The sequence below is a fragment of the Perca flavescens genome, chromosome 2 (genome assembly GCF_004354835.1).
Source record: "Perca flavescens isolate YP-PL-M2 chromosome 2, PFLA_1.0, whole genome shotgun sequence".
NCBI classification, from domain to species: Eukaryota; Metazoa; Chordata; class Actinopteri; order Perciformes; family Percidae; genus Perca; species Perca flavescens.
In genome coordinates, this window is record NC_041332.1 from 22,052,872 (window position 1) to 22,075,951 (window position 23,080).

At 40.1% G+C, this 23,080-nt stretch overlaps 1 protein-coding gene across 5 annotated transcripts; it reads right to left on the reverse strand.

Moving 5' to 3' along the window:
• Nucleotides 1–501: 501 nt before the first annotated feature.
• On the reverse strand, nt 502–14,444 carry fip1l1b (FIP1 like 1b (S. cerevisiae)). 5 transcript variants are annotated; one of them, XM_028604178.1, is made up of 16 exons: nt 14,067–14,444; nt 13,589–13,643; nt 13,136–13,205; nt 12,857–12,969; nt 12,389–12,453; nt 12,099–12,206; nt 11,715–11,845; nt 11,205–11,323; nt 7,885–7,941; nt 7,016–7,115; nt 6,647–6,797; nt 6,429–6,510; nt 5,869–5,924; nt 4,301–4,496; nt 2,807–2,953; nt 502–1,182 (listed from the first exon to the last, which is right to left on the reverse strand). In XM_028604178.1, exons 1-16 carry the CDS (start codon nt 14,143–14,145, stop codon nt 1,038–1,040), a joined length of 1,674 nt encoding a protein of 557 aa, XP_028459979.1. In that variant the 5' UTR covers nt 14,146–14,444; the 3' UTR covers nt 502–1,037. The 5 variants fall into 5 exon arrangements, with proteins under 5 accessions (XP_028459979.1, XP_028459994.1, XP_028459988.1 ...); XM_028604193.1 differs by lacking the exon at nt 7,885–7,941 and adding an exon at nt 8,734–8,787 and having other exon boundaries at nt 14,067–14,443; XM_028604187.1 differs by having other exon boundaries at nt 502–1,179; nt 14,067–14,442.
• Nucleotides 14,445–23,080: the final 8,636 nt, after the last annotated feature.

A 23,080-nucleotide genomic window follows, 5' to 3' on the forward strand; every position in this document is an offset into this window, starting at 1 on the left:
AGTTTCAATAGGGCCTTTGCCACTGTCGGCGCTCGGGCCCTAATTAAACTACGGTCTTTAAAGGTCAATAATTAACTACGCATGCTGAAGACCTAAAAGTGTTATGGATGAAATCACAACAGCTACTGAGCTCAATGAGCTGCTGTGAGAGCCTAAATCAAACATATTAATACTATGCGCTTTAATCACAAGTCCAAATCCCCCCCCCGCCCCCCTCGGTAAACAATTTTGGTTGCAATAGTTCACTTGAACTTTGTCCTCACTTACTGCTGTGCTCTGCTAAATGATCACCACTGGGACTGTTTAAGAATGTGTTGAAATCACACAAATGTTAGGTACAAACTAAATATTGCGGATCTCGAAGGTGATTAAAAAAAAAAATGCACAATGGGTAGAGTATACAGTTACCAATGTTGTGAAAGATTAATATGAATCACTATTAGAAAAAGAATATATGTGATAAATTTGTGATCTATTTATTCCAAAAAAGGCACAAAAAGATGTCTTATCAAAAGGGTTTTTAATTGAACTTAAACCGACAGCTGTCTATAGATGTCTTCATACGGGACAAGAACAAACAAATGACAAAAAAAGAGCTAAATCTGCAGATCGTCCTGACTATACAGTGAAATCTCCGAGCATGACCTTATTGTTACAGCAGTGCTCTGAGAGGAGGGATGAGGAGCAGAGGAGAGCAGGAGGGGGATGAAGACAGATTGATGTCCTGTCTAATGTCAGCTAGTGATGGAAAGACAGATAAAGTAAAAAGGACGACCATCCCTCCTTTACCACCTCCTCTGCTCCATCCATTCTCTGCCTGAAGTGATGGTGAGGATGAACGACAGCAGGATGGAGGAGGATTGAGATTGATGGAGAGGGGAGTGACAGGACGCATTGATCACTCTGCGACATCCTGGTTGTGTTGGTCTGTGCTCATCTTTTCCCTTTCCTTCTTTCTCATCTTGTGGGACACTGACACGGAGGGACAGACAGGACCGGAGACAGACAGAGAAAGGAAAAACAGGAGGTGGTGATCACTACTCCATGGCCTCCTGGTTCTCCTGGTCTGCGCTGATCTCTTCGTTGGCCTCTTTGCCCTCCTTGCTCCTCTTGCTCTTCTTGTGTTTGTGCCTCCGGTGGCTGTCGCCCTCCTCGCTGTCGTGCCTTCTCCTGCTACTGCTACTAATTGAAGGAGAAGGACCAAAGTGTAGAAAGGGCAGAGGAGGGAGATTTGAGAGGTAGAGGAAAGTTTAGAGGGAGAGTAAAAGACAGGGAGGTAAGGGAATAGGGGAAGGGAGATAAAAGATTAGGTAGGTAGGAGAAAGGGATAAATGGAGACAAGAAGATCAATAGGTGAGAGAAAGAAAAGGTGAAGTGCAATGGAGATGGACAAAAGGGTAAGGAAAATAAGAGAGGCAGCATGGTGCCAAATCGGAATAAAAGGAGGTTGAAGGCTGTTTTATGCTTCTGCGTCAACTCCACGCCGTAGCTACGCAGTAAAGTATCGAGAAATAGACAGTAAAAATCCATTGACCTAGTTACTGTAACCAGGTTACTTGTGAGGTGTCTGCCAGCCAGTTTATGTTCGCAAGCAAACTTTAGCACAACTGCCCAAAAATGTACTGCTTGCTGGCGAAGTGCTAATTTTAAAACATTACTGACATTTAAACACTTTGCAAACGGATAACCTCGTCATTGTAACCAAAATATGTCTGAGTTTATTTGCAAAGCTTATGTCAGTGAACTAGCATGTTGCTACTCCCCACAGCAGGCTGCTTGAAACACAGACTATCAACACACAGGATGAGTTGACCAATCACAGTCCTTGCGGTCTGTGTCGCCTCGGTGTATGTCGAGCAACGGCGGAGGGCTCGGAGGGGGCTCCGCGGCGACGCAGAGGGATCTGCGGGGGTACGCTGTCGATTCGACGCAGAACCATAAATCAGCCTTGAGACAACGGTCAATACAGTTTGTCAATTGACCATTTGCTAAGCCCTTAGCCACTCAGCTGCTGTTGTTAAGGCTGTCGATCTTCCCGTTCACCCACTGCACACATGCAGTTTACAATGATAACAGCAGATTGATTTTAGAGGAAGACAAAAGCACGTGTCCACTGGCCAGAAACCAGAAACCTGCTTTTGTACCTGTCGCTGGCAGATTATTTTTTTTTTTTTTACCTTAGCTCTATGAGTTGGTTGACAACTCTGTCTCCAGCTGACATGGTCATTTTTTGATTTGATTTGTTTTTTGAAACGAGAATATAAAAAAGGATTTAGTAATTACACTTTATGTCTACCTACACAATGTCACCCTAAAGACATGGAAATAAAAAAACAGCATTGTTCTTGTATTATAGAGCTACAATATTTACTATGACAAAATGAAATGTGAGTTCAGATTCTTATTTAAATATAACCCTGTTCAGCGACTTAGTTCACAAGTTAGTTCATATTTAAAAAAAAAAAAAAAAAAAGAATATTCTCACTTTAAGAGTTACAAGGGAAAAGGCTAACTGATGTGTTTTGCTAACCCAACATTAGCTCAGGTAGCATTGGCTGGGGTTTCACGAGTTGAAATTTTAGCATAGCATCTACTTCTTCTCAGTGGATTTTTTTTTTACTTTTCTTTAAGACTACACTTTAAACTCTTTATATGCACAGTATGGACTATTGGAGAAATCCAAATCTTGACAGGCCTGCTGCGCTTCGTTACAGTTTCTAAGCTATGATTGGACAATAACTATTCGGGGGAGGGATTTAGCAAACTAGATTTTTTTCCTACAACTTGTGTGTGTGTGTTTACGTACCTGCGAGAGGACTTGTGGCGACCCTCCTCTTTCTCTCGGTGCCGTCTCTCTCTGTGTCTTTCCTCTTTCTCTCGGCTCGACCGCTCACGATGTCGCTCTGCATAACCACGCTCCTGGTACTCGCGGTAACGATACCGCTCCTCTTCACTAGGAAGGTTGAAAAAACAAGAGCTTTCCCTTTACTGGGTTATCTTTGTATATCAAACAAGGCCATTCTCTGATTGAAATACAGATTCTTGTAGTGCGTTCCATTTACTTCAGAACTCGGAAGACGGAGCTGGGAAAGACGTCACACCCGAGTTGACCACATTCCATTAAAACAGGTCGGATTTTATTGAGGGGTTTGCTCTAACCAACCAACGATGTTTTTCGTGCATACAATCAGCATAACAACATGTCCACAGATAGAGGTTGGACAGTACTGTGTTTAAGACTGATGTAATGACACACAAATAAGACAGAAGTGCTAGTAAACTGTATATTACTACAGCTTTCACTACTGTTGATGCACAGAGCAGCCATGTTGGATTTTGAGCTCAGGGTACTGTGAGTTTTTCGAACTTCCCAACTCGGAAATCTGTCTTCCGAGTACACCATTAATATTAAAGTCTGTGACTATTAGTGCATAAACATATCCTGTTTGCCTAAAACAGGGGTATTCAATTACAATTCAAGGGGGTCCAGTTTCTATAATTTCCTCCTAGCAAAAGTCCAAACCTCATAATGTCTAAATTGCGTCCTAAGCACTGAATTGGATAAGGACACTAACAAACTACATTTAAAGCTTCAGTAGGTAGTTTATTTTTGGCATCATTGGGCAAAATATTCCTAATAATCTTTCAGCATATTGTAATCAAGTGGTCTGAGAGAAAACTAGACTTCTGCATCTCCTTCTTGGCTCCATTTTCAGGTTTCAGTCAATCTAGCCGTGAGACTTTGGCCAATCACAGGCACGTCCCTTCAGCGAAAGTTCTGTTCACCGTAAGGCTCAGGGCTGCAGCTAATTCAAGGCTAAAATATTAGATAAGATACTTTATGGTTATCCATCTATATACAGTACATAGAGGAATGAAATTGTGTAAAAATGTAGTCCAGTTTATGGAGTCTCTGGAGCGGACATTTGCAGTGAAAACAGTCGAGAGAGCAGGTCTGCTCGGGTTAGCCTTTAGCCTAGCACGAACAACGGCACCAGGCTTCGACCACAGGCCGAAGCAGCGGCACCACTTACTGCTGACCTCCCAACGAGGACACGCTGTAGGCGGTGTGAGAGGAAATGTAAATGTTTAGCTTTCTGCTAACCCTAGCAAATCTGCGGCTAATTCCATGTTTATTTAGCCAACCAGAGCCTAAAATTACAGTATGTCATCTCAAAGGGCTATACAAAGAAAACAGGACGGTCAATCTCATAGAATTGCCGCTATATAATGGCATGAGTACTATTAAATGTTACTGTATGAAGCCAGTGAAAGTGTGTGCGTGTTTTGTCCCCCTCACCTGGTGTAGCCCATAGCTGAAGGGCTGTGTTCCCTCTCTCTCTCCCGTTCATGTGTCCTCTCTCTCTCTCTGGGCCTCTCTCTTTCCTTCTCTCTCTTGTCGTCTCGACGGGAATAGTAATCCCAGGGTTTAGAGTTGTCCATCATGGGGGGCCAAGGAGGAGGCACCCCTCCAGCCATGGGTGGAGGGTATGCACCTGAACAGGTAAAAAAGGAGGGGAGCAGAAGACTTATTACTTTGAAATTCAAATTCAAGACTTGAAAATGGGTGATAATGCATATTAAACTATTTAAACATACCTGTATTTCCAACAACATTAAAACCAATGAGATGAATATCGAGGAATACACTTTGCATCTATTAAAATATTGTTGTTTTTACTGTTTTAAAAACACATTTCTGGGACTCTTTTCCATGTATACCACAACAGATCTCTTATTCAGATGGACTGAAAGCAAGTTCTGACATTTGATGTGTTGCTGATAGTCTTGCATTACCATACCTATCTCCACTGCACTGTGGAGTAAGATCTGGTTACACCACACACTCTTGTGGGTTGTTTGCATTTATTTAAACCAATCACAATTGTCTTAGGCAGCACTAAGCTCCGGACGCAGCTACGGTGGCTCTGCAAAATAGTATCCGGAAGGGACTTGTTTTGGTGGAACATTTGCATCCTGCAAAAGTAAACGCCACATAAAATATTAAATTAAATGAACTGTTCACACAATACAGTAACTTCAGCTATTTAAATTAGCTGGATACATGGTTAAACGTAATTTGCTCTTATTTGTATCGCAGTGTGTACTTCGTCCGCAGCAAACCTCTCCAATCTTTCCAAAATGTTGCAGTTAAAGTGCTCATATTATGCTTTTTGGCTTATTCCCCCTTTCCTTTATTGTGTTAAATATATTTTTGTGCACATTATAGGTTTACAAAGTGAAAAAGCCCAAAGTCCACTCCAAAAGGGACTTACCATCTCCAACAGAAAACACTGTTCACAAACTGCTCCAAACAGCTCTGTTGTAGGCCAGCCTTTACTTCCATGATGAACGTGCGTCACTTTGTAACACACGTTATAATGCTCCCCTAGCTGCTAGCATGGCACGCCCTCATACTCTGCTTCTGACTGGGTAGTAGTCCTAACCTAGCTACTGCGCATGTGCAACTCCCAACAAAGATGGAACAGAAGTGCGATGCCTCACTCTGTAGCTAAAACAGAGAGCTCAACACACAGGGTGAAAAGAGGAGCCGGAGCAATGTGCAGTACAACACAAATAAGGTGTTTTTTGAAAATTAAACCATATAAACCTATTCTGGTACAACCTCTAAATACAATTATGAACCTGAAAATGAGCATAATATGAGCACTTTAAAGAGTGAATGCCGTAAACATATTCTTTGTAAATCATTCCTCTAAAGAACCAAGGAGGCTTCCCTTGTTTCCTAAAGCAAACAGAGTTTAAGAACGGCCGCAGCATGACAGGCAATTATCCTGAAAATGTATTTCCGCTGAACCAGACTATGCTGCTGATTACACAGACAGATTACGTTGTAAATCTTCATACCTTGAGGGAAAGGGTAGGGAGGGACAGAGCGTCCATCATAACCTCCTGGGTGGCCACTGCGGAAACAGGAAAGGCAAAATGTTACAGTGTGCGTGTGTCCATATGCTCTTGATCTTCTATCATTGCGAGGTACACATTTTTTAGAACTTAACAGACTTGCTAAGCCATGTCCTCATGTTCAAAATATCTACAATGATGCCAGTGTGTAAAATGTTAAAACCCCAAAAGCATGCAAACTAATTTTATCACATAGTTTGTCATACTTAGCCCCTTTTGCGGTCAGAAATAATGTCAACATGTTTTTTGTTTTTTTTTATGTATTGTTAATAGTTGTAAAACAAATACCTAAAAAGGGTCTCCAATATCAGTAATTGCTTCTTTTTGTCTCAGTTGGCTGGAGGGGCATGTTGGTGTTTGTGGTTGACTAACAGCAGCTAGTGATTGTCTGAGTGTGTGTGTGTGTGTGTGTGTGTGTGTGTGTGTGTGTGTGTGTGTGTGTGTGTGTGTGTGTGTGTGTGTGTGTGTGTGTGTGTGTGTGTGTGTGTGTGTGTGTGTGTTACCTGTCCATAGTGGGGATGATAGCAGGAGGGGGCCCGCTAGGTGGAGGAGGAAAACCAGGGGGAGGGACAGTAATGGGCAACCCTACGAGGGAGAAAGAGAGAATAAACACAGTGAACACAATAAAACCGAGCAAATACAGGTTAAAATAGGATGGCTGCTTAAAATTAAATACACACAAGAAACCAGCTAAAATGAAAGATGACGATAATAAACTTACTGGGTGGGGGGATGAGTGGGGGTGCAGTGTTGACATTGGGTGGTGGAGGGAGGAAAGGAGGCGGGGGTATGTTTGGAGGAAGTGGTCCAGGAGGGAAGAAGGTGGGAATCTTAGCTGGAGTCGGCTCAGCGTCTGATTGTTCAGCGATCACCTGCACAACAACAGACAGGAGGAGGTTGAGATGACAACACACACTCAGCGCACTTTCAACATCTTTTAACTTCTAACTCTAGTTTAGTCAGAGCTCAGCTAACGCAACATTTTCACCAGGAAAAATAAAAAACACATTTAAACAGAAAAGACAATGTGTTTTTTTTTTTTTTTTTTTTTTTTTTATTCAGAGTGACCGTCTGTGTTGCTTCTGTGTACCTGGATATTGTTGCCTTCTAGATTGTGTCTACGTCGCCCTTCGACCCTGCTGATGGTGGCCGTCCCTCCACCTATCACGTCTATAGTACCACTCGTCTTCCTGGGAGGAGAATATAAAAATTAAAATCAAGGCAGTGAACATACGCACAGTCTACATAATAAGCAATATGCATTAACTAAATATCTAATTTACATTAAAAGTCACAATGCAGTCCTAACTCATTTCCTCAGACTGCAATGCTTAAAAAAGATTGATACAAATCGCTAACATTTGTTTTGGTTTTAAAGAACTGAACAACATACACTCACCTAAAGGATTATTAGGAATACCTATTAAATTTCTTGTTAATGAAATTATCTAATCAACCAATCACATGGCAGCTGCTTCAATACATTTAGGGGTGTGGTCCTGGTCTAGAAAATCTCCTGAACTCCAAACTGAATGTCAGACTGGGAAAGAAAGGTGATCTAAGCAACTATGAGTGTGGCATGGTTGTTGGTGCTAGAGCGGCTGGTCTGAGTATTTCACAATCTTCTCAGTTACTGGGATTTTCACACACAACCTTTTCTAGGGTTTACACAGAATGGTCTGAAAAAGGAAAAACATCCAGTATGCGGCAGTCCTGGTGGCGAAAATGCCTTGTTGATGCTAGAGGTTAGAGGAGAATGGGCCGAGTGATTCAAGCTGATAGAAATCTAATTTGACTGAAATAACCACTCGTTACAACCAAAGTATGTAGCAAAGCATTTGTGAAACCACAACACGAACAACCTTGAGGTGGATGGGCTACACCAGCAGAAGACCCCACCGCGTACCACTCATCTCCACTAAAAATAGGAAAATTAGGCTACAATTTGCACGAGCTCACCAAAATTGGACAGTTGAAGACGGGAAAAATGTTGCCTGGTCTGATGAGTCTCGATTTCTGTTGAGACATTCAGATGGTAGAGTCAAAATTTGGCATAAACAGAATGAGAACATGGATCCATCATGCCTTGTTACCACTGGGCAGGCTGGTGGTGGTGGTGGTGTAATGGTGTGGGGGATCCCTTTTGCCTTTAGAACTGCCTTAATTGTCATTCAACAAGGTGCTGGAAGCATTCTTTAATATTGATAGGATAGGGTCAAACACGGTATTAGTATGGTGTTCCTAATAATCCTTTAGGTGAGTGTATATACACTGAGTGGGGCATTTTTCAGTGTAATTACTTCTCAACTTGTCAGAGCTCTCTGGTTGACAAATTATGTAATGGTGTCACGGTTTCTAAATGACCTCAAACCTACTTTAGCAACTATGCATCTTCAAAAGACTTCATGTTGCACCAGTCGGTGGCCTTTAAAGGGACCTTTAACAAATAAATTACAACCCTACTGTTAAGGTTGCAACTTTAAGAAAAATTTTCAATGATTAATTAATGATCTGTCTATTCTCAACAAAAAAAAGAAGAAAGAGCTGTGGATTCAGTTAAAATTGACTACATTCTATTGTCCCTTTCCAAAGCACTAATTTATGTTCACTTTGACACATGCACATCACCCACCCCAAAAGAAAGAAAGTATTTTTGGGGCCTTGGAAGTAGCACCAGCAATTTTTCTATAGTCACTTTCATGTTTAAGAAAAACGCAAGGCCCCCTTTAAACACATTAACATGTAACACTTTTACACATTTCCCATCAGGCCCATTAACCTTGTACGGACAAGGCCATGCCAACTTACGTATAATAGGACATGTCCTGAAGAGGCGGGCCAGGCCATTGAGGGGGAGAGATCCTAACATTTTGAAACAAAGGACAGTGGTAAAGGAGAGGAGAGTAACATCGGCCTAGACACACACGTACGGTACAGCCCACGGGAGGACCCATTCTAACCACAGGGCATGGTGAATTTGAAAATTTGAAAAAGAAATTAGGGATGCACTGATACAACAAGTTTGGCCGATACGATAACCAATATTAAAATTGTTGTTATGGTCGATAACAATATATACCGATATGATCTGTATAAAAACAGTTTCAATGATAATCATATTTTGTATATTGAAAAACGTGTAAACACTGAATTTGAAAAAGTAAATGTCTTTTTATTTGGAAAACATTTGGAAAAGCCCATAAATCATAGATTTACCACATTGTTTTCTCTGAAAAAGTTACAGGGCCACCATGAAAAAACACAAGTGATCAACAGTGTTAGTTTTAGGCTACTTTTCTAACTTGTAGCAAGTGTATCACCTACGTCCAGTTACATCCTTAAATCATTAACTTGGGTCTCAAAACTAAATATCCTGTTTAGGTTTTAGGACTAATCAGGGTTGTCCCTGGGTTGGCAACGGAGAGATCATTAAAGCAAAACTTGGAGGGGCTCGTCACTAAAATGAAAATAGCTAGGCCACCATAAAGCCAGCACACCTAAAGTTAGTGAGCCTGTGCTAAAGTTCTCGCTAGCTCCGTGGCTGACACTAACCCCCTTCACTTTCTTTAACCAGCAGATAGCAAGCAAGACACGGGAGCTTGACTTGGGTCTTGAGGAGTTGTAGCATTTATTCACTGACAGACTGAGTACAGACTGCATTGCTACATTGCCAGCTATAATATAACTCACAGCTTTCTTTATACTCACCAACACACACACCTCCCTGTCTCCTTTTCTCTCTTTCCACCGCACAAGTGGACTGCAGCTGCCGCTGTTTGAGTTTAGGCTGCTTGCAAGAAGCTTGCTCCTGATATTGTTTATGAACTTCTGGATGGCAGTTATTTATTTGAGTGTAATTGGTGTTGAAGGATTTGACACGGCATCCTCCTCACATTATTTTAACATGGCAAGGATTGTATACTGTAACGGCAGCTAGACGCAATAAATTATTGTTTGTTCATATTGGACCTTTGCCGATGTATAAAAAACTGACTAACATCAGCCGATACCTATATGATTGCCGATATAACTCGCATCCCTACAATAAATATTTTCACTGTGCAGTTTCCCTTTACTCTTGTGTAAGTCTCCTCTTCCAGCCCTCCCTTGTCTATTCTCATAAGCCAAGTTTCCATCCAAATGTAGTGCAAATTTTAAACCAATTTCTTGAAAATCAGCAAAAGACAATGTGAATTAATGCATGGAACCATCCACTACTGCTATGTGAATATTAGGAGTTGGGCACATCAAGTTAAACAGTTGGTGGCTCTAATTTTAGAGACACGGAGAGCCTCACTTCCCATAACAAACCACCATCAGACTAACGTTCCGTCAAATACACACGTTGCCCACATGACCACCTGTCTTAAAGGGGAAGGCTCGGCCGGTAACGATCACAATCGCGTAAAAGGAGAACGGTGAAAGCAAAAAAGTTTAAGCGTCAACATCGCAACGTCCTGCGATGTGACTATGTGCACATCGCGATGTAGACGATGAAACTAAATATCGTGCAGCCCTACTTCACTCAGGTCTGATGCGTTTGTCTGCTGCCACTTTAGTCTCTACAGTTGGGCGGAAGCCTCAGTGGATGTTTAAACCTACATTGTGTAATTTTTTGAGTTGATTCTTAACAAAAACCCCTTTGTTCTTCCACAAATATGTGTAATTACTTCCAACAACTAATCAAAGTATAGAATCTGACATTCAGAATCATTCAGAATACATACGAGTGAGTCGCTTGAATGACGGCAGCCCTGTAGCGCCTCCATCTTTAAAATACATTAGCCAAAGAGGGACATACCTCCGCATTTCGCCCTCTTACACCTATTGGCACTGTGACGAAGGGGGAGATTACTCGCCAGGAAAGCAAAAAAGAGAATTAAAACGACAACGCAAAGCAACAAGACCAAAGTTAATATTGGAGTGGCTAGAACAGCCAACGATGTAATAGATGGAGAGAGATAATTTCGGTTTCGGCCACCGTAGCAAGGGCTAGAAAGTAATATTGAGTTGGTTGTCATATACAATTTCACCGCTAGATGGGAGAAATGCTTACACAATGTATCTTTAAGTGACATGCTTGATGTACGTTGGGATATAGGTTTTATCGATATACCAACCTTTCTACTTTTTAACTGAAAATGCAGACAAAACAGGTGGATGGAAGCACACTTAGTTAGCTTATCAACTTTTCTGTACACATCACTTCCAAGTGGAAACTGCACATGCGTTTTATTACCAGATTTCTTAATAAGTGAAGATAAAAGCAGAAGTGTTACCTGGGGACCTGACTGACAGCAGGCTTGTACATGCTGACAGGAGATGTGAAGTCTGGCTTGGAGGTGTGAACAGGCAAAGTGGATATGTCCTTCTCATTACCTGTCCTGCCTTGCTGAACCTGAGAAAGAGCCACAATACGCTTGTTAATATATTTTCTTTGTTAGTCATAGTAGAGAGTCTTGATTTTAACTTTATTTTTTTTTTGTCTACTTCATATTGAAGGGAGTCTCTTTACAACATTTAGAAATATAGGTGATAGGCATGTATGTTATGAAACTATAATGTTTACTTGTGTTAATGGTACTCTGACTTCAAGAAAAGGGACAAAGCATTTCTATAATTCATAATCTCATAATGTTAAGTTTCCAGTTAAACCACGAAGGGAACTACTCTGATTCCAACTAACTGACGAGGAGAGGCTTATGAAGAAAACAAAGGCGGTGAAATGTAGAGGGCGTTGACAGAAAGAAAAAAAAAAAAAAAAAACAGAGTAAGCAATGGTCTCTCACAGTGATCTTGCTTGTCACCGAGCCGACCGTAGAGACCTCCAGGCCCATCCGCAGTCTCTTCTGTTTTTCACAGTAAGCCTTCCATGTGTCTTCATTGAAGCCGTAGTTAAAGTAGTCTGACAGATCCGCTCCTACACACACACACACACACACACACACACACACACACACACACACACACACACACACACACACACACACACACACACACACACACACACACACACACACACACACACACACACACACACCTTGTGAAAAACTGTACATGCTAGGCATAACATGCCATTGTCAATGACACCAAACATCCTGAAAATGCACATAAGTGCGGTACTAAAAAGGAACCACCCCGACCCACCCACCCACACCCCCAACCCCACAGACCTGGCTTTCTCCAGGGTTTCTCCTCAAAGGACTCCATGTCCGCCTCCAGCACAGGAACCCCATTAATGTTTCCAGGAGCATCCAGATCCACTCCCTTCATCTTGGAGGCTACAGAAAATAAACAACATAACATGTTAACTGGACACAGACATTCTGTTCAAACACTTTACTCTGTGTATAATAGCTATGCTGTCTGAGTTTTGAACAGAACAATGCAGAATTGTACAGAAAAGAAAAATCAGTTTTCTTTAGGTCAAAACAGAAAACAGTTAAAGAATAGAGGATGATACCTTGTCCATAAGGTCTGGAGCCTGTCGTCTTTATGTTGAGATTGACAGGTGGAGCTCCATAAGTTCTGGGAGGAAAAATAAATAAATCCTGTTATTTACATCCCAAGGTCTCCTTTTAATTAGCTGCCATATACACCATATATAATACCATATGCAAGTAATGAATAGGAACAGTCAATTCTCTGGTAAATAAGCTTCTTGATCTGCTGATAGTGTACAATGACAAGATCAATGCCTGTTTCAGTTCCTTTTATGTTTTACTCCAAAGCTTTAGCATCCTCAGTTTGTTTGTGTACCAGACAAGCTATTTTTGCCTTGTGTCAAAGCACAAACGAGCTTATTAAGTACAATCAGGTAGGAAGGAAATTTCGGTTTTGTTACAACTAACATTAAAAACATAAGTTTGTTTAAAGTAGCCAATGACTGTTTAAATTATCTGCAAAACACCACACTTTGACCAAAACCTACGTGTACTGTGGTGCTCCAGTTTTAATGTCTCCAATGGTGACACGGACATCATCATCATCATCATCACTGTCGCTGTCACTGTCAACGTCCTCACCTGCAGCTTCACCTGTCGCCTGACAGACCACGGACAAAAGAAGGATGAGACAAGAACATTTCTTAAGACAAAAAACAGCTGTGAAAAGAATCAAAACTGTGAGGTGATCAAATATTCAAAAACAGACAAATAGCATGGCACATGTCACAGCACATACTGTGATTGAGTGCATGCACGCTACCTACCTCGGAGGCCACTCCATTTCCTGTAGCGTGTGCAGCAGCATCATCCTCTGTTGAAGCATCAGCAGGTGCACTGTAGATAAAATATTAAATTAAACTAAACTAATTAAACTAAATTAAAAAAGTTTATTTAAATTTTATTTTAAATTACAGATAGCAGGACATGACCAAATATTCTAAACATCCTCCAATAAGACAAATTAGTTTATAAATGCCCTGAAAAATGGCTAATAAAACATTCATCTAAATGCATGCATTTTTCTTTGAAACCTATGAATGCATACCTATAGATGTGGATACAAAGAAGAGGTTTTTATGCTTATTTGTGGTTTCTCTTTGTGCTGCTGTAAATAGCACATCTTCCTCTGGATGTAAACAGGAGTCTTTTGAGTTTTAAAATCACTTCACTTTCACAAATCCAAGGTGTTTGTATGGGTGAACATGGATGTTAAATACCTGACTGCAGCATTCAGTTTGCCTTCTTCGTCCTCATCTTTGCTCTCAGACTCATCTGAAAGATGAAAAATGAAAAACATATTTCTTTGAACCATAACTAGCTCAAAAGGCCATTCATTAGGTTTAACCTATGAAGATAATCCAACGGAGTGTGACAGAATAAGCATTTGCTACATTTTAAGGTTAAATACTAGCCTAATATGTGACAGAGACACATGTAATCGCTTTATTTCTAAAGTAATACGGCTGCAAAAGGCCGGGAAAAGCAAACCGTCGCTGCTAGCTTAGCTTTCAGGCTAACTCTTTAATCTTCTTATACCATATAACGTAGCTAAACGTTACATCCATCTTCTCATACTAGCATACAGCGTTGTTGGTTAGCAGTTCATTAACAGAGCAGCACACACACTGATTAATGACTCTTTCGGTCAAGAGGAGTTATGTTTGCGGACAGCATGTGGTTGTTGTTTTTTTTTACCTCCATATAACCATTCCTCCTCCTCATCTCCAGCGCTGGCGTCAGTGGTGGTTGTTTTGTCCGCTTCTTCCGCAGACATGTTCAGCTAACACGGAGCTACAAGCTAAACCAACAGCAGCGTCACAGAAATAACGTATAACAAACCTTCTGAATGCAGAAATACACGTACAATTTCACCGGGGAAACGCAGTTATGTACAAAATTATGCCTTCATTAGATTCATCTTCAACCTCTGCGAGTGAGTGTGTGAACCCGGAAGAAATTGTTGACATCCCGCTAAGGTGAACGTGTCAGTGCCTCAGTGCAGATACCACAGCGCCCCCAGGCGGCCGAGACACATCACGCTTTATTCAGGCGGTGCTTCTTGGGCCAATAATAACAGTGCACAAATACTCGGTTACAAGTAAAAGTGCATTACAAATGTGACTGTTTCCTGTTTAATTTCGAATTTCTATTTGAGTGAAAACAATGGAATTGTGCTGAGTGTTTAACACATAGAAATACAATCCATCCATCCATCCATCCATTGTATTTCTATGGTTTAGCAGGCTATCATGCTCCAGACTGCTAAACTCTCAGCACAATTCCATGGTCTGGAGTCTTGTTGTTGATACTTGAGCTTCAAGTTTTCAGAATTGTGTGCACAATTCCATTTTTTGTATGCGTATATAATGGAGAAAAACTGTAATACAGTATTTTCTCTAGGAGATGTCATGCCCATAGATCAAGACACACACCCATTTTGTAATACTGCAAATAAATAGCCTAATTATTGCAATACTAACATCAGTGGGTCATAGGCTCAATCACCATTGTGTTACTTCTTTTGGACATTTATTTAAATGAAAATCTTCAAGATTACAGTAGTACAAAAGTATTAGCATCAAAATATACTTCAAGTACCAAAAGTAAAAGTACTCATTATGCAGAATGGCCCATTTCAGAATCTTGCATATTATATTATCGGACTATAATTATTGATGCATTAATGTGTTCATAACTTTAATGTTGCAGCTGGTAAAGGGGGAGCTATTGATAATTACTTTATACAGGCTACTGCTGGGTAGCTCAATATGAAAATGTATTTTTTGATTTAAATGTATATTATAATCTAAATCTGCAAAGTAATTAGTAACTAAAGCTGTCAACTAAATGTAGTGGAGTAAAAAGTACAATATTTCCCTCTAAAATGTGGTGGAGTAAAAGTAAAATGTAGAATAAAATGGAAATACTCAAGTAAAGTACTTTAACATTTACTTAAAGTACTGGAGTTGGGGCCCACAGCTCATGGCCTCTAAGTGAATTTAATCTGGCCATGACCACGAGAGTGAGATCGGGCACTGATGTTGAGCGACAACTGTGCAGTCCAATTCATCCCAAAGGTGTTGAATGGAGTTAAGGTCAGGGCTGTCTGCAGGCTTGTCAAGTTCTTCCACACCAATCTGGGACTTCCTTGCTTGCCACAGAGATGGACCCACACTAATGTGTAATCTATCATATATGTAGCATCCTTTATATGGAACTAAGGGGCCTTGCACAAATTATAAAAAGCAGTCCCAGATCAAAAGAAGACAAAAGTATGTGCATGGTTGTGTTATAAAGTTGTAAATATAACAGAGTTAGAGAAGTGCAGTTGTGAGTGAAAAGTTGCAGGGTTAAATTGTTGGACTGCCAAGGAAATGAACAAGGCACTCCACCCTGCTCCAGTGGCCAGCATTAAGACTGTGGTTGTTGGTTTTATTGAGCAGCAATAGGATGTAGTAACCTATATACACTGTAACTGTATAACTATAGCTGTGTTGATTTAAAGCAGGGCGTTGCTGGAAAAGAGAAAACATCCTCAATATATAATAAACAGCTTTTAATTAAATCTTTTGTATATAACTTCTCTATAACACACTAACAAGGTGATTAAGCAGAGATGGACAGTAATACGATTATACACTGACAAACAATGCAAGATTGAATGAGATGAAATAATAAATATAAATGCAAGAGATATAAAATAATGCAAGTCAACTAAAAGCCATCTTAAAAATGTATATTTTTTAGCTGCTTTTTTATTGCCTTATGAGTGATTCTCAATTTCATTTCTTTGAACTTTTCCATCAGTTTTTCCACAAAATCCAAACATTCTACCACCCTGCCTGATGTTTAAATGGATGATTTATTTTGTTGTCACTCACAGAGAGTGAGAAGTTCTGCATCCTTTTATACATTTATGAAATCAAGCAGCAGCTGCAGGCTCATCATCAGCAAACCGATTGTTGTTCAGGTTCTGTTTGCACAATAAGTTGCCCTCTGTTAATGCAAAGAGGGCTGTTAATGCATTTATGGCCTTTGACCAGTTAAGTGGAAGCCACATTAGATTTGTCAATAAATGACAAAGGAAGGAAATCTGTGGATTCTCTCACCACCACCACTTTAGCTATCATCACTTCTTTACAGTGGTGATTATACAGAGGCGTGGACAACAATTACACATACTCTGATGCTTAAATGAAATCAATAAGGAAATGTGCACATACAGTAGCCTACACATGGATATAGACACAAGCATGCACACACAGTGGTAATTTTATGTTTGGGAGTATATTAATTTTTTCCTAGAATCACACAGGGGTTAATATCACAAGTATATACTGTTCCACATCATACATTTGTAAGTTCACAGCGCACACACACACACACACACACACACACACACACACACACACACACAAACGCAGATAAACCTCCATGCACAGAAAATGAGCATGGAAATTATACATTTATCTCTGTCTCCATTGACCACATTTTACTCCTCCCTGTCTTTCACCCCATCTGCTTTCTGATCGCAGTCCCTCCCCTTTTTTCTGCACATCTTTTCCCTTATCTTTATCTTTATTTTATTTGACAGGGTCAGTGCATATTACAGTAATAAACATTTCTGTAAATATGCTAGATTTAGCCAAAAGGCTAGTTTAGAAAAACACACATTTACACATAATTTATGTAACTATTATAATTTAGACAATTTACGGTTTCTCCACATTTTGAGTTAATCAAATAAACTGAAGGATTACGTGTTCCTTCATTGGTTCAGAAACATTTATACATCCTAAACAAAATAAACCATTTACAGTAAAAACCCATTGGAATATGGAAAATGGATTATTAGCAGGTGAAAAGTTGACATATGAGATACGTGTTTTTCACAGGACAGCAACACTACACACACTATATTATACAACATTCAGCGCAAAGTATACTATAACTGCAAAGAAATCGTTGAAATAAATTACCGGTAAAAGAATAAAAACTCAATAACACAAACTCCTCTCTGTATAATGAACAGTTTCAACATAAACCAAACATCACAATCTTCATTTATGCAACATGTATTGCTGGACTTTTGGAATAGACTGTAGTAGTTTTAGCGAGGTGTACCTAATAAACTGTAAACCAAGTCTACATTACAACAGAACTGTACAGTCCAGTACAACAATTTAATGTCATGTCACAGCTTCGATGTCGCACGGACCGCTACAAGAAATCATTCCTACCACAGGCAATACAACTTTTTAACACTTCATCACTGAGTGTTAGATAAGACTCATTGACATCACAACTGCACTAAGTGCACCTTGCACAATCTACAGCTTTATTTTAATTTTAATTTCCTAACAAATTATTATTTCATGTATATTGTATCCTATTATTTCAGGTATATTCTGTATGTGTGCTGTGTGTCTGATATTTTGCTGCTACAACACTGGAATTTCCCATTTTTATGGGATCAATAAAAATGTATCTATCTATCTATCTATCTATCTATCTATCTATCTATCTAATGGTGAGAACTATACAAGAAAAGAGATGAAATCAAAAGAGGAGGCAGTAGAGTTTCATGTGTTCCTCTGGTTTTCCCTCAGGCTGTGACCTGCTCTGACATAGTTTGCTGCCTTTCTTCACTTGTTTTTCCGTGATCTTTTCCTCCCTCTCTTACTCCACTCTTTTAGCCCTCTGCTCTCCATCCTCTTGCACCATGTTTGCCTTTATTTCCTCTTACTCATTCTTTTCCCCTTCACCCTCCGTATGATCCTGTCTCTATTTGGCTCTGTGCTTCCTCCACCCCAGTGTTCATCCCTCTCTCCTTACAGTGGACATTTTACAGCCTAGTCAATGCTTATCAGATTTATCCAGACAGAGGGCGATCATTGGGCAGTAATTACACACACTGATATTAGCTTACTCAGATATGTGCCCTGGCACATTTTCAATCCATCCACATCATCTCTTTGGATCAGACATATGGTTATCTCAACAATGTGACGCCATACATGGCAGCTTAACACGGCAGTTTATAGGCTACTCTTTTGTTTGGCAACACAAAGAAACACCTGTTGTGAGAATAAATGTTTGTTTAATGCAAAGGCTGCAGATATGAGATCATTGTTGCAAATATGAAGAAACTGTAATATTTCTATTGATGTGCAATTAAAATTTAAGATTAAAAATAACTGGTTTTGCTCTGTTGTTTTGCATCAGAAAGTTCACTACAAAACAGCAATTTAAACCAGCAGGCTTATAATTTTCCTCTATGATAATGTTTAAAGCAAATGTTATGCTTATTTAATTTATGCAGATTTAGATAAGAAGGCTGATACCACTCTATCCAGATACCACTATCTGTATGTCAAATTGTCTTTTTTCTTTACTTACGTTTTTTGTACAGATTATAAAAATAGAAAGATATGGTGATACCGTGGTATAAATCTTCCATCTAACTCTAACAGAAAGCAGAGGACCATATTTCACCAAATGTAGAACTATTCTTCAGGTTATAAATATACATCACTGGATTCAATCAAAGTAAATTATATCAAAGGGAATCTCAGGCCATACCCTGTTTCTCTGAGGAAATTCCTTTTATTTTTTTGACCCACCTCTTAGACCGATCTGTTCAATGGTCATAATTGAAACACCACAATTGAACCATAGATGGACACTTAACAACCACACAGTGTGGGTCAAAAAGAAAAAAAAAACTCTGCACTGACTGTATTAAAGGAGAGGGAAGACAAATGGACACAGATATCAAGTTTATAATGCCCGGTCAGCAGATAGAGAACAGTGTTGGATTGCATCAGGAAAAAAAAGGTTATGCTGAGCTTTTGGCCAATCATTGAAACGAGAAACGATGAGGTATTCTTTGAGTTTAAATGTGTGTGTGTGTGTGTGTGTGTGTGTGTGTGTGTGTGTGTGTGTGTGTGTGTGTGTGTGTGTGTGCCAAAGTGTAAGTGTGCATTTTCATGTCTGTCTCCTGTGGGTTTGTTGAAACAGCCAAACAAGGTGTACGTGCCTGCCTGAGGGTGTGAAGATCCATTTGCAGGTGATTGAGTTAGGATGTGTGTGCATATGTGTGCGTGTATGTGTGTGTGTGTGTGTGTGTGTGTGTGTGTGTGTGTGTGTGTGTGTGTGTGTGTGTGTGTGTGTGTGTGTGTGTGTGTGTGTTTGTGTGCATCACTAAAAAGGAGAAGGGAGACAGAAAAAGAGAAAGGGAAAGAGGGGAGAAAGAGGAAGGTGAAAGAGAACGAGAACGAGAGATGGAATGAGGAGAGAGAGAGAGAGAGAGCAATGTTTTTCATTACGTAATCTAATCTAAGTGGCTATTTTTCTTTAATAAAACCTCCGTTGCCCTCTATGAGACCGCTGTCCTCATCTGTCTAAAAGCACTAAGTGAGTCATGCTGTGGGTCGACACAGAAACACACACACACACACACACACACACACACACACACACACACACACACACACACACACACACCAAGTCATAGTGAGTCAGCCAAGATCTGCTATACACGCTCACCTCAATGATGAATAATGTAATAGGGAAAGGCATATAAACTGCTCAAATGACACGTGAACTCAGTGGACAGTAGACATATGGATGATCCTGCACATTTACGCACAAACAAACACAGTGACATCTTCATAGAGCTTATGGGCAGCTGGACTATGGGTGAACAGGTGGATTGTACTTTGGCACCTTGAGGTGCAGGTTTCCTTTGTCAGGATATTCAACAGAAGGTCTGTTGCTGAGAAAATCTGTAATTGAAGCAGAAGTTCAACATTTGGTGAAATGGGCTTATTCACTTTTGGTTGGTTGATAAAAAAAATATTGCAGCTGGTTAGCTTAGTGTAGCAAAAAAAAAGAAAACAGGGGGAAACAGCTAGGCTGGCTAAAGTTAACAAAATTCACCTACCATCACCTATGAAGTTTACTATTAACACGTAATATGTTGTTTGCTTAATTTGTACAAAAACAGAAGTGTAAACGAATTACGGTTGTAGGCTAGCTGTTTCCCTCTGTTTCCAGTCTTTGTGCTAAGCTACACTAGCTGCTGTAGCCTTATTTTCAACACACACACGGGAGTGGTGTCAATCTTCTCATCTGACCCTCCACCAGAATATAAATAAGCCCCTTTCCAAAAATATGAAACTATCCTTTTAATGTTAATGTAATTTTAATGAGGCCAAGACCAGGATGACAAATATTTGTGTTATGCTCTCAGGCTGCATGTTCTTATGAGCCGTGCGACCCAATTTTGGGTGAGAAACAACTACAACATTTTGTGGTGCAAATGTGAAATACCCCTTTGAGGCAGCACTGTCTGCCAAAACATTTTTGTCAAGCACATGGTTGGGCTGTGACTGCTCTCTCTCACCCCAGGCTTTTCAGTCAAAACCCTCCTCCCCTCCCTCTGCCATCCTTGCTCCCCAAAGGGTGCATGTCTCAGATTATTTAATCATAATCCCAGTTTCTAACGTCCTCCACAAATCTATTTGGCACAATTTCCACTTGAAAAATAGTGCTATAGTATATACCCAAAGACAGGATCTATCGGGACTGTGGTTCCACTTATCTTAATTAAAAAGCAGGCAGTTGTTCTTTTTTGCATAGACATCAGGAAGAAAAACTTTCCAAAAATTGTAAAGCTGAGCCCCAGTTGGTGTGTGTTTGCAGAAGTTTAATTCCCACACAGTTTTATTTCTGGTGATATTCCAACTAAAACCATTACTAGTCAGTTGTTTTCCAGAGAATTATGCTTAAAAAGACAAACTAATGAAGTAAAAAATCAATTAAAGTGAAGTTCTGCTTCTGTTCTAGTTTGTTTAGCCTCATCCTGCCATCATGTGCTGAGAAAGGCATTATTAGCCATGGGGCGATGAAGTTCGACATTAATCATGTGTGTAAGAAAAGAAATAAACACAACGGTCCCAGTGTCCTCTCACATATTCCTCTAGAGCAAAAGGAAACACACACATGCAGACCAAAAGATAAAAACACACATTACCAAACAAACACACACACATGCAGAGCCAGCCCTAAGGCATGAAGTGGCTCAGACACCACGAGGCCCTGAAAATGACTTTGTGTTTCTCTGTTGTGATATGAGATTAAAATGTTTCCAATTGTCCATCTTAATCTGTTTTTTGATGGCGCATTTGGGATTATGACAAAGAAGGAATGAGAAATTCTGCTCACTGCTGGTCTGTAGTCGTAACCACTTAAAGGAAAATTCCGGCGCAAAATGAACCTAGGGGTTAATAACATATGTGTACCAAATCGACCGTTCTCTGGGATATGTTTTTATGCTGTCTCTAGTTTGAAACAAGCTAGCGCAAACTGGTGATTAGCTTCTAACGCTAGCCTTCGGGGCAGAGGATAAATTGCTATTTCTACACCACTAACAAGGCTCAAAATATCACCACACATCAACGGTAGCATGATGAGGGTCCCTACATGTAAACCGAAGCATTGAGAACTTTGTAAGTGTACAGACAGTTTATTAAAAAGATAGATTATAAAGACATTACCTTCGGGTAAACAGGCAAGCGCCATCTTGGGATTTTCCCAAGATGGCGAAGTCATGACCAGTCAAACAACAAACTTCCGTGCAACCAGTAACCAGTAACATAGCTCAAACACGGCGTTCGTGGTTTGACTGGTCATGACTTTTTTCCAAGATGGCGCCTGCATGTATACATGAACGCTACTGTCTTTATAATCTATCTTTTTAATAAACTGTCTGTACACTTACAAAGTTCTCAATGCTTCGGTTTACATGTAGGGACCCTCATTATGCTACCGTAGAAGTGTGGTGCTATTTTGAGCCTTGTTAGTGGTGTAGAAATAGCAATTTACCCTCTGCCCCGAAAGCTTGTTTCAAGCTAGAGACACATTTGATTAGCATGAAAACATATCCCAGAGAACGGTCAAATCGGTACACATATGTTATTAACCCCTAGGTTCATTTTGCGCCGGAATTGTCTTTTAATTTACATCACAATGTTAAAACTGGATTACCAAACTGGCAACAAAGGCAACTGCCGTGGGACCCCTGAAGGCCCCAGGTTTTGTGTGCAGCAATTTGTTTGATTAAGTACGATTTGGTTATATGCACCAGTAATGCTGCACAATTAAGCAATAAAATGGTAAAAGTATTTTTTCCTGGGAGGACCCCTCACAGGTTAATCTTGTGTGACCAGAGTAACCAAAAAACTTGTTTAATTTTGATTAATTGGGGGCACTACAACAAAATCAGTTAGTGTTTTTATGCTCTATCTAAGTTTTTAAATCTTCACTTTCCATAAGAATTACACTGTCCAAAACATGTTTTAAACAGGCTGACATTAAGACTGATACCACAAATATTTTTTTTTGGTGTGTAGTGATAGGGGCTTGAAAATGTTTGGTCCTGCACACCCCCACATTATGAGCGTTTATTGACTCCTATAGTGGGATATAAAGTTGATTACATTTGGGGAAAAGAGAGACCATGCTGATTAGAGCTAGGAAACATGAGACTGAAGTGCATTACAAACTGAATGGGATTCTGTAGGGAAACTCCTGCCAAGTGAGAGCTGTCCTCATCACAGCAGACCAAGAAGTGTGTGAAGAGGCCGTCACCATAATGATCCTATATTTATGTCTGAGATAAACATTGCAGTCATCATATTGAAAAT